General features: G+C 46.9%; 1 protein-coding gene across 2 annotated transcripts in view; it reads right to left on the bottom strand.

The window, feature by feature from the left end:
• Window positions 1-14,749, bottom strand: part of cap2 (cyclase associated actin cytoskeleton regulatory protein 2) — a 138,838-nt gene that overhangs the window by 90,423 nt on the left and 33,666 nt on the right. For both annotated transcript variants that reach the window (XM_055654535.1, XM_055654542.1), the window contains one exon: window positions 11,828-11,928. In XM_055654535.1, the coding sequence (XP_055510510.1) occupies window positions 11,828-11,928 (101 nt within the window). The remainder of the gene's footprint in view (window positions 1-11,827; window positions 11,929-14,749) is intronic.

Raw genomic sequence — 14,749 nt, 5'->3', positions numbered from 1 at the left:
CCAATTTTCATGTTGTCAGCAAACTTACTCATTCACTCATCACTTGATTAGTGCGGGTGTCAGAGGTTATGGGGTGAAGGCAGGAGAATGGGGTTAAGAGGGAGAGATAGATCAGCCATGATTGAATGGCGGAGTAGACTTGATGGTCCGAATGGCCTAATTCGACTCCTATCACTTAAGACCTTATCATACCCCCCACATTCTCATCCAAGTTGTTTATGCGTATTACAAACTACAAAGATGCCTGCACCAATCCCTGTGGTATACAACTTCTGACAGACTTCAGTCATATTGTTTGTCTTCAGTTCATCCCTCCTTTATGCCCCTGAATTTGACCATTATTGGGATTTTTAGCATGTGGTATTCTGAAAAGACCTGCAAAATATTTTTTTTCCATATTCAATGCCTTTTCTTCAATAAAAATGTTAATGTAACCGTGCATAAGGTCATAAAAGGTGCGGAATTAGGCCATTCGGCCCATCAGATCTACTCCGCCATTCAATCATGGCCCCACCCCTCCGAATCCCATTCTCCTGCCTTCTCCCCATAACCCTGACACCCATACTAATCAAGAATCTATCTATCGCTGCTTTAAAAATATCCATTGACCTGGCCCCCACAGCCTGTGGCAAAGAATTTCACAGATTCGCCACCCGTTGACTGAAAACATTCCTTCTCAACTACCTCCAAGAGGAACGTCCATTAATTCTGAGGCTGTAACCTCTAGTCCTAGACTCTCCCACTATTGGAAGCATCCTCTGTGCATGCCTATTTTCTAAATAATTCCAGTTCCATGAAATGTTAACTCTGTTTGTCTCTCTGTGGTTGCTGCCTGACTTGTTAAGTCATGGAGTGATACAGTGTGGAAACAGGCCCTTTGGCCCTACACCACCAACGTGTCCCATCTACACCAGTCCCACCTGCCTGCGTTTGGTGCTGGCCTTGCCGAGGCAGAGTGAGGTGTAGATGGAGTTAATGGAAGTGAGGTTGGTTTTCTGGAACACAGTGACGACTTTATTGAAATGCACGCTTCTGAACAGGGACAACTTCATTCTTGTCTAAAGAAGGGTCTCAATAGACAATAGACAATAGGTGCAGGACTAGGCCATTCGGCCCTTCGAGCCAGCGCCGCCATCCAATGTGATCATGGCTGATCATCCCCAATCAGTACCCCGTTCCTGCCTTCTCCCCATATCCCCTGACTCTGCTGTCTTTAAGAGCCCTATCTAGCTCTCTCTTGAAAGTATCCAGAAAACTGGCCTCCACCGCCCTCTGAGGCAGAGAATTCCACAGACTCACCACTCTCTGTGTGAAAACGTGTTTCCTCGTCTCCGTTCTAAATGGCTTACCCCTTTTTCTTAAACTGCGGCCCCTGGTTCTAGACTCCACCCAAAACGTCACCCATTCCTTCACTCCAGAGATGTTGCCTGTTCCGCTGCGTTACTCCAGCATTTTGTGTCTATCTTTGATTTAAACCAGCATCTGCAGTTCCTTCCTACACTTCCTCGATTCATGTTCCATCCTACAGTGCCGTGAGAATTAGGGTCCATGTACCTTATTCCCACCAGTGACTACTTTTCCTTGCTGTTCATTATATCTATCCAAATTAGGAAGTGTGGACAAGTTGGGCCAAAGGGCCTGTTTCCACACCTTATTGGTCCTGTGCCCTGAATCTTTCAAACAAAGTCATTTTGCATTATGACACAGATCTCATGATTTATTAACAGAGCTATCCCACCTCTGTTTTCCTTCTGCTTAGCTTTGCAAAATGTCAAGTAACCCAAAATATTCAGTAGGTCACCTTGCAATAAGTCTCCAATGGTTGTGAGAGAAATTCACCTATCATGTAACAAATGATGTGTGAATTCAGATAAAGAGACTTTAATTTGTATTCTTTGACAATCGTCCCACCCTCCACTCTTGTGGACATTCTGTATCTTCCTCTCACACTCTTCCAATCTTTACTCATATCACAATCTTCACAAATAGCCTTCTCATCAATATCTATATTATTTTAAGTTATCCTTTTCACCAGAACCTTTTCCCCCTATCTCACTGTTCATAAATTCATAGGTTCATAAGTGATAGGAGCAGAATTAGGCCATTCGGTCCATCAAGTCTACTCTGCCATTCAATCATGGCTGATCTCAACCCCATTCTCCTGCCTTCTCCCCATAACCCCTGACACCCGTACTAATCAAGAATCTATCAATCTCCGCCTTAAAAATATCCACCAACTTGGCCTCCGCAGCCTTCCACAGAATTCCACAGATTCACCACCCTCTGGCTAAAGAAATTCCTCCTCATCTCCTTTCTAAAGGTACATCCTTTTATTCCGAGGCTATGGCCTCTGGCCCTAGACTCTCCCACTAGTAGGAGAATGGGGATGAGAGGAAAAGGTAGATCAGCCATGATTGAATGGTGGAGTAGACTTGATGGGCCTAATGGTCTAATTCTGCTCCTAGAACTTATGAACTAATGAATGTATAGAAACTGAGAATGTCAAAAGAGTTTTTTTGCCTTGATTTGTACATATTTTTAATTCGGAATAGTCTATGTTTGGAAATTAAAAATAATTAAGTCATACATTCAGGTCTGTGATGTTGTTAACACAAAGCCAATAGTTTCACACACCTCAGAGAGTAATCCAGTTTCCTTCCACATACCAAATACTTGCAGGTTTGAAGGTTAATTGGTCTCTGTAAATGATCAGCCACGATCACATCGATTGGTGGTGCTGGTTCGAAGGGCCGAATGGCCTACTCCTGCATCTATTGTCTATTGTCCATAAATTGCCCCTAGTGTGTGCAGCCACGGAGTGGACGAGGAAGTGAGATAACATCGAACTTGTGTGAACGGACGGTGAATGATCATAAGATAATAAGTGATAGGAGTAGAATTAGGCCATTCAGCCCATCAAGTCTGCGCCATTCAATCATGGCTGATCTATCTCTCCTTCCTAACCCCATTCTCCTGTCTTCTCCCCATAATCTCTAACACCCGTACTTCAACTCCCGCTCCCATTCCGAAACCGATCTTTCTGTCCTGGGTCTCCACCATGGCCAGAGTGAGCACCACCGGAAATTGGAGGAACAGCACCTCATATTCTGCTTGGGCAGTCTGCACCCCAGCGGCTTGAACATTTACTTTTCCAATTTCCGGTAGCCCTTGTGTCTTCTCCCCTTCTCAGCTCTCTCTCAGCCCTCTGGCTCCTCCTCTTCCTTTCCAGCCCGAAACGTTGCCTATTTCCTTCGCTCCATGGATGCTGCCTCACCCGCTAAGTTTCTCCAGCATTTTTGTCTACCTAATGAAGAATCTATCTATCTCTGCCTTGCTGCAGGACAGAACGCCACAGTAGATCCTTCTTCCCTGTGGCTATCAACCTTTATAACTCCTCCCCCTTCTGTCATGGGGTAGCCTGAGACTTACTCCCAACCCTCCCCCACCCCCCCTCAATCTTTGCAAATCCCCCAAGCCTTTCCACTCCTCACTTTAATTTCATGTTTCATGTGTTTTGTGTGTTTTATGAATGTTGGCAGATCAATTTCCAACGTGGGATAAATAAAGTTCTATCGTATCGTTTAAATATCCACTGACTTGCCCTCCACAGCCTTCTGCGGCAAAGAATTCCACAGATGGGCTGAAGGACCTGCTTCCATGTTGTATCTCAATCCATTCACGTTGGGCATCAGGCATGTTACTAGATGAATGTGGCAAAAGGCAGATTGGACAGAAGACACAAAAAGCTGGAGTAACTCAGCGGGTCAGGCAGCATCTCTGGAGAAAAGCAAATAGGTGACATTTCGGGTCGAGACTCTTCTTCAAACTGAGAGCCAGGCGAGAGGGAAAGGAAAGATATAGACAGTGATGTGGAGAGATACTGAAGAATAGAATGAAAGATATGCAAAAAAGTAACAATAAGGGATAAGGGAAACAGGCCATTGTTAGCTCTGGGGTTTGGTGAAATCGAGAGACAGACAATGACACTCAACAAGATGATTTTGAGGCTGGTACAACTTGGGTGGGGGAAGGGATACCCTGGGCCAATGGTTTGATTTCAATGTCTCGCTCAAACAAAGGTTGCTCTGAGCACTCAGCAGTGTTCCCAGTGCTGTTTCTCCCCGGTACAGTATTAACATGTTATCCCAGATTTACAACATATATGGGCCTGTCCCACTTAGGCGATTTTTTTGGCGATTGTCATAGTCGTAGCAGGTTGCCGAAAAAACGGTGCCTGGACCCACCTTCGACAATGTGTACGACAGTGTCGGCAACAGCCCACCACCTGGTCGATGTCAAGCTACGGCAAGCTACCGACAACCGACGACCCATAGATACATCCACCTACGACCACACCTACGACAACCTACGTCCACCCGCGACAAGCTATGACAAGGTAAGACAATTCAGTCGCCGGTACCCTGTCGCCGGTTGACGTAGGTAGTCGCCAATGGAATTCACCGATGTGATGTCAGCATCCTGGCGACAGGCTACGATCGTTGACGTCAAGCCCACGGGCGCCGACTGTCGCCAAAAAGTTTTGAACATTTCAAAATCCAGCCGTGACCAGAAAAATGGTATGACTTTTTGTGCGGCCAAGACCTCACAGGCGACACCCCGGCGACAGCCTAGTCGCCTGTAGGCGTCTAAAAAATCGCCTAAGTGGGACAGAGGCATTAAGCTTCCATCTGAACTTTGACTCCACAGATTCAGCTTCACCAACTCAGCCCAATCGCTCCCTGCCGTTTTCTGTGCTCACAAGCAAAGTGAATCTATCAGAATACATGGAACAGTGAATTTGGTGCGGCACGGTGGCGCCGCGGTAGAGTTGCTGCCTTGCAGAGCCAGAGACCCGGGTTCGATCCTGACTACGGGTGCTGTTTGTACAGAGTTTGTACAATGTCCCCGTGACCTCCATGGGTTTTCCCCGGGTGCACCGGTTTCCTCCCACACTCAAAGGCGTGCAGGCCATTCGTCCCATCACGTCTACTCTACCATTCAATGGAGGGTGATCTATCATTTCCTCTCAACCCCATTCGCCTACTGCCTTGATGTTTGTAAAATTAAAAATTGTAAATTATCGCTGGTGTGTGGGATAGTGCTTGTGTACCGACGATCGCTGGTCGGCACGGACTCAGTGGGCTGAAGGGCCCGTTTTCGCGCTGTATCTCTAAATTAAAAACTAAACTGGTGGTCATCTAAAGCTAATATCAAGGCAATCCTTCTTCTTCTTGCGAATGAAACATAAATAAACCAAAGGACAAGTTAGATCTCACGCCGGGTGTTGAGCAGCCAGGTTGTTGTCTCTGCGTCAATGTTTGCCAGGCCCTGAGCTCCATTTTGTGGGTGGTAGAGCGGGCACCCAGAGATGACATGGTTGGCTGTCTGTTGTTCTGCTCCGCATTCACAGGATGGGCTCTGGCGGAGCCCCCATCTCCACATAGACAATAGACAATAGGTGCAGGAGTAGGCCATTTGGCCCTTCAAAGCCAGCACCGCCATTCAATGTGATCATGGCTGATCATCTCCAATCAGTACCCCGTTCCTGCCTTCGCCCCATATCCCCTGACTCCGCTATCTTTAAGAGCCCTATCCCGTTCTCTCTTGAGAGTATCCAGAGAACCGGCCTCCACCGCCCTCTGAGGCAGAGAATTCCACAGACTCACAACTCTCTGTGAGAAAAAGTGTTTCCTCCTCTCCGTTCTAAATGGCTTACCCCTTATTCTTAAACTGTGTCCCCTGGTTCTAGACTCCCCCAACATTGGGGACATGTTTCCTGCCTCTAGCGTGTCCAAACCCTTAACAATCTTAACAACATAACCATTTAACTATATAACAATTACAGCACGGAAACAGGCCATCTCGGCCCTACAAGTCTGTGCCGAACAACTTTTTTTCCCCTTAGTCCCACCTGCCTGCACTCATACCATAACCCTCCATTCCCTTCTCATTCATATGCCTATCCAATTTATTTTTAAATGATACCAATGAACCTGCCTCCACCACTTCCACTGGAAGCTCATTCCACACCGCTACCACTCTCTGAGTAAAGAAGTTCCCCCTCATGTTACCCCTAAACTTCTGTCCCTTAATTCTGAAGTCATGTCCTCTTGACCCTCTTGAAACACGCTGGCGTTGAAACGCCCAACTCCAGTACCAAGTCTGTTGAGCTTCACCCATGCTCCTCCGGGGAGGTCAGACCCTGGACAGCTTTTATCTGGTGAAGAGATGTAGCTGTGTATGGAGATGAGGTTGCCTTCCACTCCTGTGACCACTTGGTGGCTATCCAGTGTGCTTTTGTCTCAGTTGGCTGGATGGATGCGAGGAGTGGTTTTCCATGTGGAGCAAAGGGGTGACGGGACTTCAGTCGGGGTGGCCTCTGCTCTCTGCTGATAGCCAGATGGAGGAGATGATCTGGGTCCATGGCACGACGAGATAGTACCAGAGTTGCTGCTTGCCTTCGAATCCCTGATGGCGGAATGCCTGCAAGTATAGGGAGCTGCTCGACAGGAGTAGGTTGAAGGCACCCAGGTTGAAGGCATCATCGGGAAATGTGAAACCGGCTCTATTTTGCTCAGACCATTTACATAATTTGTATGTGGGAAAGATCTGCAGTGCTGGTTTAAATCGAAGGTAGACACAAAATGCTGGAGTAACTCAGCGGGACAGGCAACATCTCTGGAGAGAAGGAATGGGTGATGTTTTGGGTGGTGATCCATCTTCAGACTTTTTTTTTAATTACGTAGTTTGTAACTTGTGGCTTGGTTTGCCTGCTGTAAGGGGGACTGGGCGCTGGGATTAACTGGTACTTACATGGGAATTAGATACAGCCTTTGACACAGGGTTTTGAAAGCAGCTGCCTCAGTCGCCAATACAGCTCAGTGGTATAAACTGCACTCGTATGACAACTCAGCAGAATAGCCGGCTTCTGATCTTATTGTTCACACTTCTGCTGACTTCACTTGTTGCTGCAAACAAAAACAAGCTTTTCTCCATTCCAAATGACCGCTGCCACAAAGCAGACATCGCGGCACGAGGATAAAAATATTAAAAAGATAAATGGACATAGAAAAACAAACGCACTTTGTGCTTTGGGGTAAAAAGAGATGAGAGTATGACTTATTCACAGAATATTCCACCATGTACGTCTTTGGAGAGTGGGAGGAAATCGGCACGGCGGTAGAGTTAGAAACATAGGTGCAGGAGTAGGCCATTAGGCCCTTCGAGCCGGCACCACTATTCAATATGATCATCGCTGATCATCTAAAATCAGTGTATCGTTCCAGCTTTCTCCCCATATCCCGTGATTCCTTTAGCCCTAAGAGCTAATTCTAACTCTCTCTTGAAAACATCCAGTGAATTGAACTACACTGCCTTCTGTGGCAGAGAATTCCACAGATTCATAACTCTCTGTTTTCCTCATCTCAGTCCTAAATAGCCAACCACTTATTCTTAAACTGTGACCCCTGGTTCTGGACTGCCCCAACGTCGGGAAGGGCCTGTTTCCGCGCTGTGTCTCTAAATTAAACTAAATAAAACAGTCAGAGCGGTGCTTGGGGCACCTTCTGCGGCACGCGGCCTTCTAGGGAAGCACCACCGTTGACCTTAATATTACTAACAATCTGTGGAGAGCTGACCATATCGATGCAACGACCAAGAAGGCACACCAACGTCTCTACTTCCCGCAGACTGAGGAAACACGGCATGTCTCCAATCACTCCAGTGACGATAAAAGGCTGAGAGAGAGTGGATGTGGACAGGATGTTTCCACCAGTGGGAGAGTCTACGACCAGAGGTGGTAGCCTCAGAATTATAGGACGTTCCTTTCGGGAAGGAGATGAGGAGGAATTTCTTTAGTCAGAGGGTGGTGAATCTGTGCAATTCGCAGAAAGCACCGAGAAGCTCATTAGGAAAGAATTATCATTGCCCTCTGCAATAGACCTTCCCCTGTCGATCACGACAATGCTGCCAGGTCCTGAGGGCTTGAGCTTAAGGGAGTGGTTGAGCAGGCCAGTTCTTCACTCCCTGGAGCTCAGGGGGATAAGTGGTGCATAAAACCATGAGGGGAACACATGCATCCTTTACTCATGGTGGGGAAATCAAGAATCAGAGGATATACAGTGCCCTCCATAATGTTTGGGACAAAGACCCATCATTTATTTATTTGCCTCTGTACTCCACAATTTGAGATTTGTATTAGAAAAAAATCACACGTGGTTAAAGTGCACATTGTCAGATTTTATTAAAGGCCATGTTTATACATTTTGGTTTCACCATGTAGAAATTACAGCTGTGTTTATACATAGTCCCCCCATTTCAGGGCACCATAATGTTTGAGACACATGGCTTCACAGGTTTTTGTAATTGCTCAGGTGTGTTTAAATGCCTACTTAATGCAAGTATGAGAGAGCTCTCAGTACCTAGTCTTTCCATCACTTTTGGAAACTTCTATTGCTGTTTATCAACATGAGGACCAAAGTTGAGCCAATGAAAGTCAAAGAAGCCATTATGAGACTGAGAAACAAGAACAAAACTGTTAGAGTAAGTACATTTTATTTATATAGCACGTTTAAATCAACTCGCGTTGAAACCAAAGTGCTTTACATGGAAGAAATAATTAGGTTTCTGTACATCCATAGAAAAATTTAAAAAAAAAGAAAAATGACACAACACATTATAGAATTTAACATGAGAATTTAACAGCAGAATCAACATTTTCCACTGTGGGGAAAAGCACTAGAAAGTTCAGTCCTCTTCCTCTGTGATCACCCGAGGTTGGGGCCTATTTGTGGCCTCCGCAGCCAGCCCGATGTTTTCAGGCCCTCTTGCCGGATGATGGAGCTCCGGCGTCGGGTGAACACTCCTCAGCGGCTTGGAGTGTCTGGAACGGCCGCTTCCTCCCCGGAGACCACGGCTCCCAATGTCCACAGGCCGCGCTGGTTGGAGCTCCGACTCTGGCGATCTCGGCGAGAGATCCCAGGCTCCACGGTGTTTTAAATCCAGCGCCGCCCGCGGCTGGACGCTCCGCAGACCGCAGCTCCTCGATGTTGGAGTTGGCGGTCACAGCACGGTGACCCGATAAGGCATCGCCCGCTCCGTGACGGTGTTTCAGTGCTGCGCCGCCGCCAAAGCTGGGGCTCTGGCCGGTCTGGTAGGAGACTCCACTCCAGTCCCGATGGTAGGCCACGAGGAAGGGGCAAAGAAGCAGCTTGGAGGGAATCCGCCTCTCCGACCAGGTAGGGACTAGGAAATAAAGTTTCCCCCTTCCCCTCCCCCACCCACCACAGGCCAAGGAAGACCTCCACAGCTGATGACAGAAGAATTATCTCTATAAAGAAAACCCCCCAAACACCTGTCCAACAGATCAGAAACACTCTTCAGGAGTCAGGTGTGGATTTGTCAATGACCACTGTCCGCAGAAGACTTCGTGAACAGAAATACAGAGGCTACACTGCAAGATGCAAACCACTGGTTAGCCGCAAAAATAGGATGGCCAGGTTACAGTTTGCCAAGAAGTACTTAAAAGTGCAACCACAGTTCTGGAAAAAGGTCTTGTGGACAGATGAAACGAAGATTAACTTATATCAGAGTGATGGCCAGAGCAAAGTATGGAGGAGAGAAGGAACTGTCTAAGATCCAAAGCATACCACCTCATCTGTGAAACATGGTGGTGGGGGTGTTATGGCCTGGGCATGTATGGCTGCTGAAGGTACTGGCTCACTTATCTTCATTGATGATACAACTGCTGATGGTAGTAGCATAATGAATTCTGAAGTGTATAGACACATCCTATCTGCTCAAGTTCAAACAAATGCTCCAAAACTCGTTGGCCGGCGGTTCATTCTATAGCAAGACAATGACCCCAAACATACTGCTAAAGCAACAAAGGAGTTTTTCAAAGCTAAAAAATGGTAAATTCTTGAGTGGCCAAGTCAATCACCCGATCTGAACCCAATTGAGCATGCCTTTTATATGCTGAAGAGAAAACTGACTAGCCCCCAAAACAAGCATAAGCTAAAGATGGCTGCAATACAGGCTTGGCAGAGCATCACCAGAGAAGACACCCAGCAACTGGTGATGTCCATGAATCGCAGACTTCAAGCAGTCATTGCATGCAAAGAATATGCAACAAAATACTAAACATGACTACTTTCATTTACATGACATTGCTGTGTCCCAAACGTTATGGTGCCATGAAATGGGGGGGGACTATGTATAAACACTGCTGTAATTTCTACATGGTGAAACCAAAATGGCCTTTATTAAAATCTGACAATGTGCACTTTAACCATATATGGATTTTTGTCTATTACAAATCTCAAATTGTGGAGTACAGAGGCAAATAAATAAACAATGGGTCTTTGTCCCAAACATTATGGAGGGCACTGTAGGTTTAAGTTGTAGGAAGGAACTGCAGATGCTGGTTTAAACCGAATATAGACACAAAATGCTGGAGTAACTCAGCGGGACAGGCAGCATCTCTGGAGAAAAGGAATGGGTGATATTTCGAGTCGAGACCCTTCTTCAGACTGAAGAATGAACTGGTCCCTGTACAGAAGCATGCATTTCAATGAAGTCGTCACTGCGTTCCAGAAAGCCAGCCTCACTTCCATTGAATCCATCTACATCCCCTCTCCCCTTGTTCCCCGCGCATTTACACTATCCTGCACACACTAGGGATTATTTTACAATAACCAAGACAATTAAGCCCACAAACCTGTCATCACCTGGTGGCGCTGCGAGTGGAAACGTCGCCAGCAGCCTGTCTGTCCTTTCGACATTTGTCATTATTTGTACTGTGTCTAAATGTATGATTTAATGTTTTTCGGTATGTCTTATGTGGAGGGTGGTTGGAGGGAGATTAGGGGGAACCGTTTTCAGTCCCTTTCCTCGACGGAGATGCATTTCCTCCTTGGCGCATCTACGCCCCCCCCTTGCGGCCTAACAACTGGTTTGGTGCGGCCTTTCCAGGCCGGAGCCCGGTCCAGAGCTTCAGCGGCAAGAACTTACCATCGCGGAGCCTGGGATCCTTTGCCGAGGGTCGCCAGTGGTGGAGCTCCGACCGCGGGGGCCTGTGACTGCAGCTGTCTTCGGAGCTTCTTGCTGCGGGTGCGGCGCGGACTTACCATCGCGGAGCCTGGGATTCTTTGCCGGGGATCGCCAGAAGAAGTGCTCTGACCGCTGGCCCGTGGTCTTTAACATCGTGAAGCCGTGGTCTCAGGTACGAATCGGCCAATTTGGGAACTCCAAGCCGCGGAGTGTGTTCTGATCCGTCCCGACGTCAGAGTTTCGATCACCCCGACGAGAGGGCCTGTACATCGGGCCGACCGTAGAGCCGACTGCAGAGGGATCAAGGCCCCGACCACGGGTGAACAAAGGAGGAAGATTGATTGGATTTTATCGCCTTCCATCACAGTGAGGAATGTTGATTCCACTGTGGTGGATGTTTATGTTAAATTCTAATGTGTATTGTGTTCTTTTTACTTGTGTGGCTGTATGGTAACTCAAATATCACCGTACCTTAATTGTGACAATAAATGTGAGCCTGAACTTGATCTTTGGAGTGTGGGAAGAAACCGAAGATCTCGGAGAAAATCCACGCAGGTCACGGGGAGAACGTACAAACTCCGTACAGACAGCACCCGTAGTCGGGATCGAACCCGGGTCTCTGGCGCTGTAGGTGTTGTAAGGCAGCAACCCTACTGCTGCGCCACCGTGCCGCCCACTCTTCCTACATTTCAGTAACATGTGGCAACCTAAGCAAGGGCAATGCAGCGTCACTTAAAGATCATCCTCTACAGCAAAGCAGATTCATTCTTCTTCTTACATGCTGCGCCACATCTTCCCCGATGATGTTGCTGTGCTTCATATAGTCTGCAACAGCCCCCATCAGCACCATGTCGAACGCCTCCACGTACGGTGCCATATCTGGAAATACAAGAGTGACATTTAAAATAAAAAGATCCAATACTTAATAATTAAGCATTGTTATAGAGTCAATGTGGAAACAGGCCCTTCGGCCCTGCTTGCCCACACCGGCCATCATGTCCCAGCTACACTAGTCACACCTGTCTTGATTTGGTCCATATCCCTCCAAACCTGTCCTATCCATGTACCTGTCTAATTGCTTCTTAAACGTTGGGATAGTCCCTGCCTCAACTACCACCTCTGTCAGCTTGTTCCATACACCTACCACCCTTTGTCCAAAAAAGTTACCCCTCAGATTGCTTAAATCTTTTCCCCTTCACCTTAAGCCTGTCTTCTGGTCCTCGATTCATTTACTCTGGGCAAGAGATTCTGCGCGTACATGTTCATAACATTGAAAAATAATTCATGAGAGGAATAGATCAGGTAGATGCACAGTGTCTCTTGCCCAGAGTAGGTGAATCGAGGGCCGTGTGGTTTTTGTCAGGGGGGCTCTGGTTCCCTCCCACGTTCCAAAGAGGTACGGGTCTGCCGCTTAATTGGCTCGGCATAATTGTAAATTGTCCCTAGTGTGCGGGGATCGCTGGTCAGCACGGACTCGGTGGACCGAAGGGCCACTGTGCCACCCGCAAACCGTTAGCTTATCACACAGTGTAATCGTATCACACAGCCAATGAAGCACATTTGAAGCAAAATTACCATAATTATGTAGGTAAATCCACACAGCAAAATCCAGAGGTGCATGAAAAAGATCAGTTATATAAGGAATGCACTGAGCGACTCCCATCCATTGAAGATATGACTGGATTTTTTCTGGCAATCAAGCCTGTGACTGTACTGGTGCATGATTACGTTTTTTTTGTGTGCAAAATAATGTAATTATCTTCAATGCACCATTATTTCTGGATAAATTTCCCAGTTGGTATTGGATAAATTGCTGCAGTTGCTGTTTTAGTTTTCTCCCTACTGCTGCCAGTAGAGAGAATATTGACTGGTCGTACCACGGCCTGGTCCGGCAACTCAACAGCCCAGGAACGAAAGAAGTCTGCAAAAACTGATGAGCACTGCCCCCGGTCCATCACGGGTACTGGCCTCCCCTCATTGAAAGGATCTACAGGAGTCGCTGCCTCAAAAAGGCAGCCAGCATCATCAGAGACTCACACCAACCCGGCAACGCTCTCATTTCATTCCTGCCATTGGGAAGGTGATATGGGGCCTGCAAACGTCAGGAACAGCTTCTTCCCTACAGCCATCAGGCTATTAAAACACTACAATCTTCAAAGCTCTGATCTACATAGACTAATTTTGTCCTCTGCACTATTATTTAGTATCCCAAAATGGAATAGATATGTAAAGAGAGTACTCCGCTATATCCATAAAATGTTTGTAAAACATTTCAGTGTGTGTGTGTGTGTATATGAATATGTGTGTGCACACGTGTGTGTGTGTGTATATATACGTGTGTGTGTGTGTGTGTATATAAATATATATACTCAAGAGTGACGGTGGCGCAGCGGTAGAGCTGCTGCCTTACAGCGAATGCATCGCCGGAGACCCAGGTTTGATGCTGACTACGGGTGGTGTATGTACGGAGTTTGTACATTTTCCCCATTACCTGCATGGGTTTTCACCGAGATCCTCGGTCTCCTTCCACATTCCAAAGACGTGTGTGTGTGTGTGCGTGTGTGTGTGTGATCCCACACACACACACTAGGGAAAATTCACACTTATACAAACCCAAGCCAATTAACCTACAAACCTGTACGTCTTTGGAGTGTGGGAAGAAACCAAAGTTCTCGGAGAAAAACCTGCGCGGTCACGGGGAGAACGTACAAATTCCGTATAGACAGCATCCGTAGTCGGGATCGAACCCCTGTCTCTGGCGCTGCAAGCGCTATAAGGCAGCAGCTCTACCCCTGTGCCACCGTGCCACCCAAGTTCGCTCTTTTACCCAGAGAGCGGCTGCCAAGGGTGGTGGTGAAGGCAGATCCGACAATATGATTAAAGAGGTTTTTCAATAAAGGCACGGATCTGCAGAGAATGGAGGGATACAGGTCACATGCAAGTTGCGCTGATCAGTTTATCTTGCCATTATGTTCAGCACAAACATTTTGGGCTGGAGGGCTTGGTTTTGTGTACTTTTTACATTGAATTTCAACCTGGTGGCATTATGGAAATTCCTCACAATTATATTTTTTTAGTTTAGAAATACAGCGCGGATACAGGCCCTTCGGCCCACCGACGCGGTCCGCGCCGACCAGCGTCCCCTGCATATTAACACTAACGTACACATTCTAGGAACAATTTTTACCTTCACCAAGCCAATTAATCTACAAACCTGTAAGTCTTTGGAGTGTGGGAGGAAACCGAAGATTTTGGAGAAAACACATGCAGTCACGGAGACAAACTCCGTACAGACAGCACCCATGGTCGGGATCGAACCCGGGTCTCTGGCGCTGTAATTGTTGCAAGGCAGTAACTCTACCGCTGCATCATTGTCATACTTCCGCACCTTCATACTTCCTAATTCTTCAATAAATTTAGCCCAAGTGTTGGATATATATCAAATCTCTATTTTTATAAACACAGCTACACATTAAAACCAAAATTGGTTGCTTATATCCAGATGGGTTAAGGAGAGCTCAGCTTATCGTTTTAAAGACTCATTCGGTTTCCCTGGTCATTTTGTTTGTGGACAATTCGGCTGAACTTTTATTTTCTCCAGGTTCTTTTACCCTGCAGTGGGTTGTTACTGTTTCCCCCAAGAAATTGCAGTAAGTACCCAAAGTATGCTATATTTAAGCTATATTTAAGAGGGAGTTGC

The sequence above is a fragment of the Leucoraja erinacea genome, chromosome 2 (genome assembly GCF_028641065.1).
Source record: "Leucoraja erinacea ecotype New England chromosome 2, Leri_hhj_1, whole genome shotgun sequence".
Taxonomy (NCBI): Eukaryota; Metazoa; Chordata; class Chondrichthyes; order Rajiformes; family Rajidae; genus Leucoraja; species Leucoraja erinaceus.
Note: the sequence above shows the minus strand (reverse complement) of the source record. Positions and strands in the feature narration are given on the sequence as shown.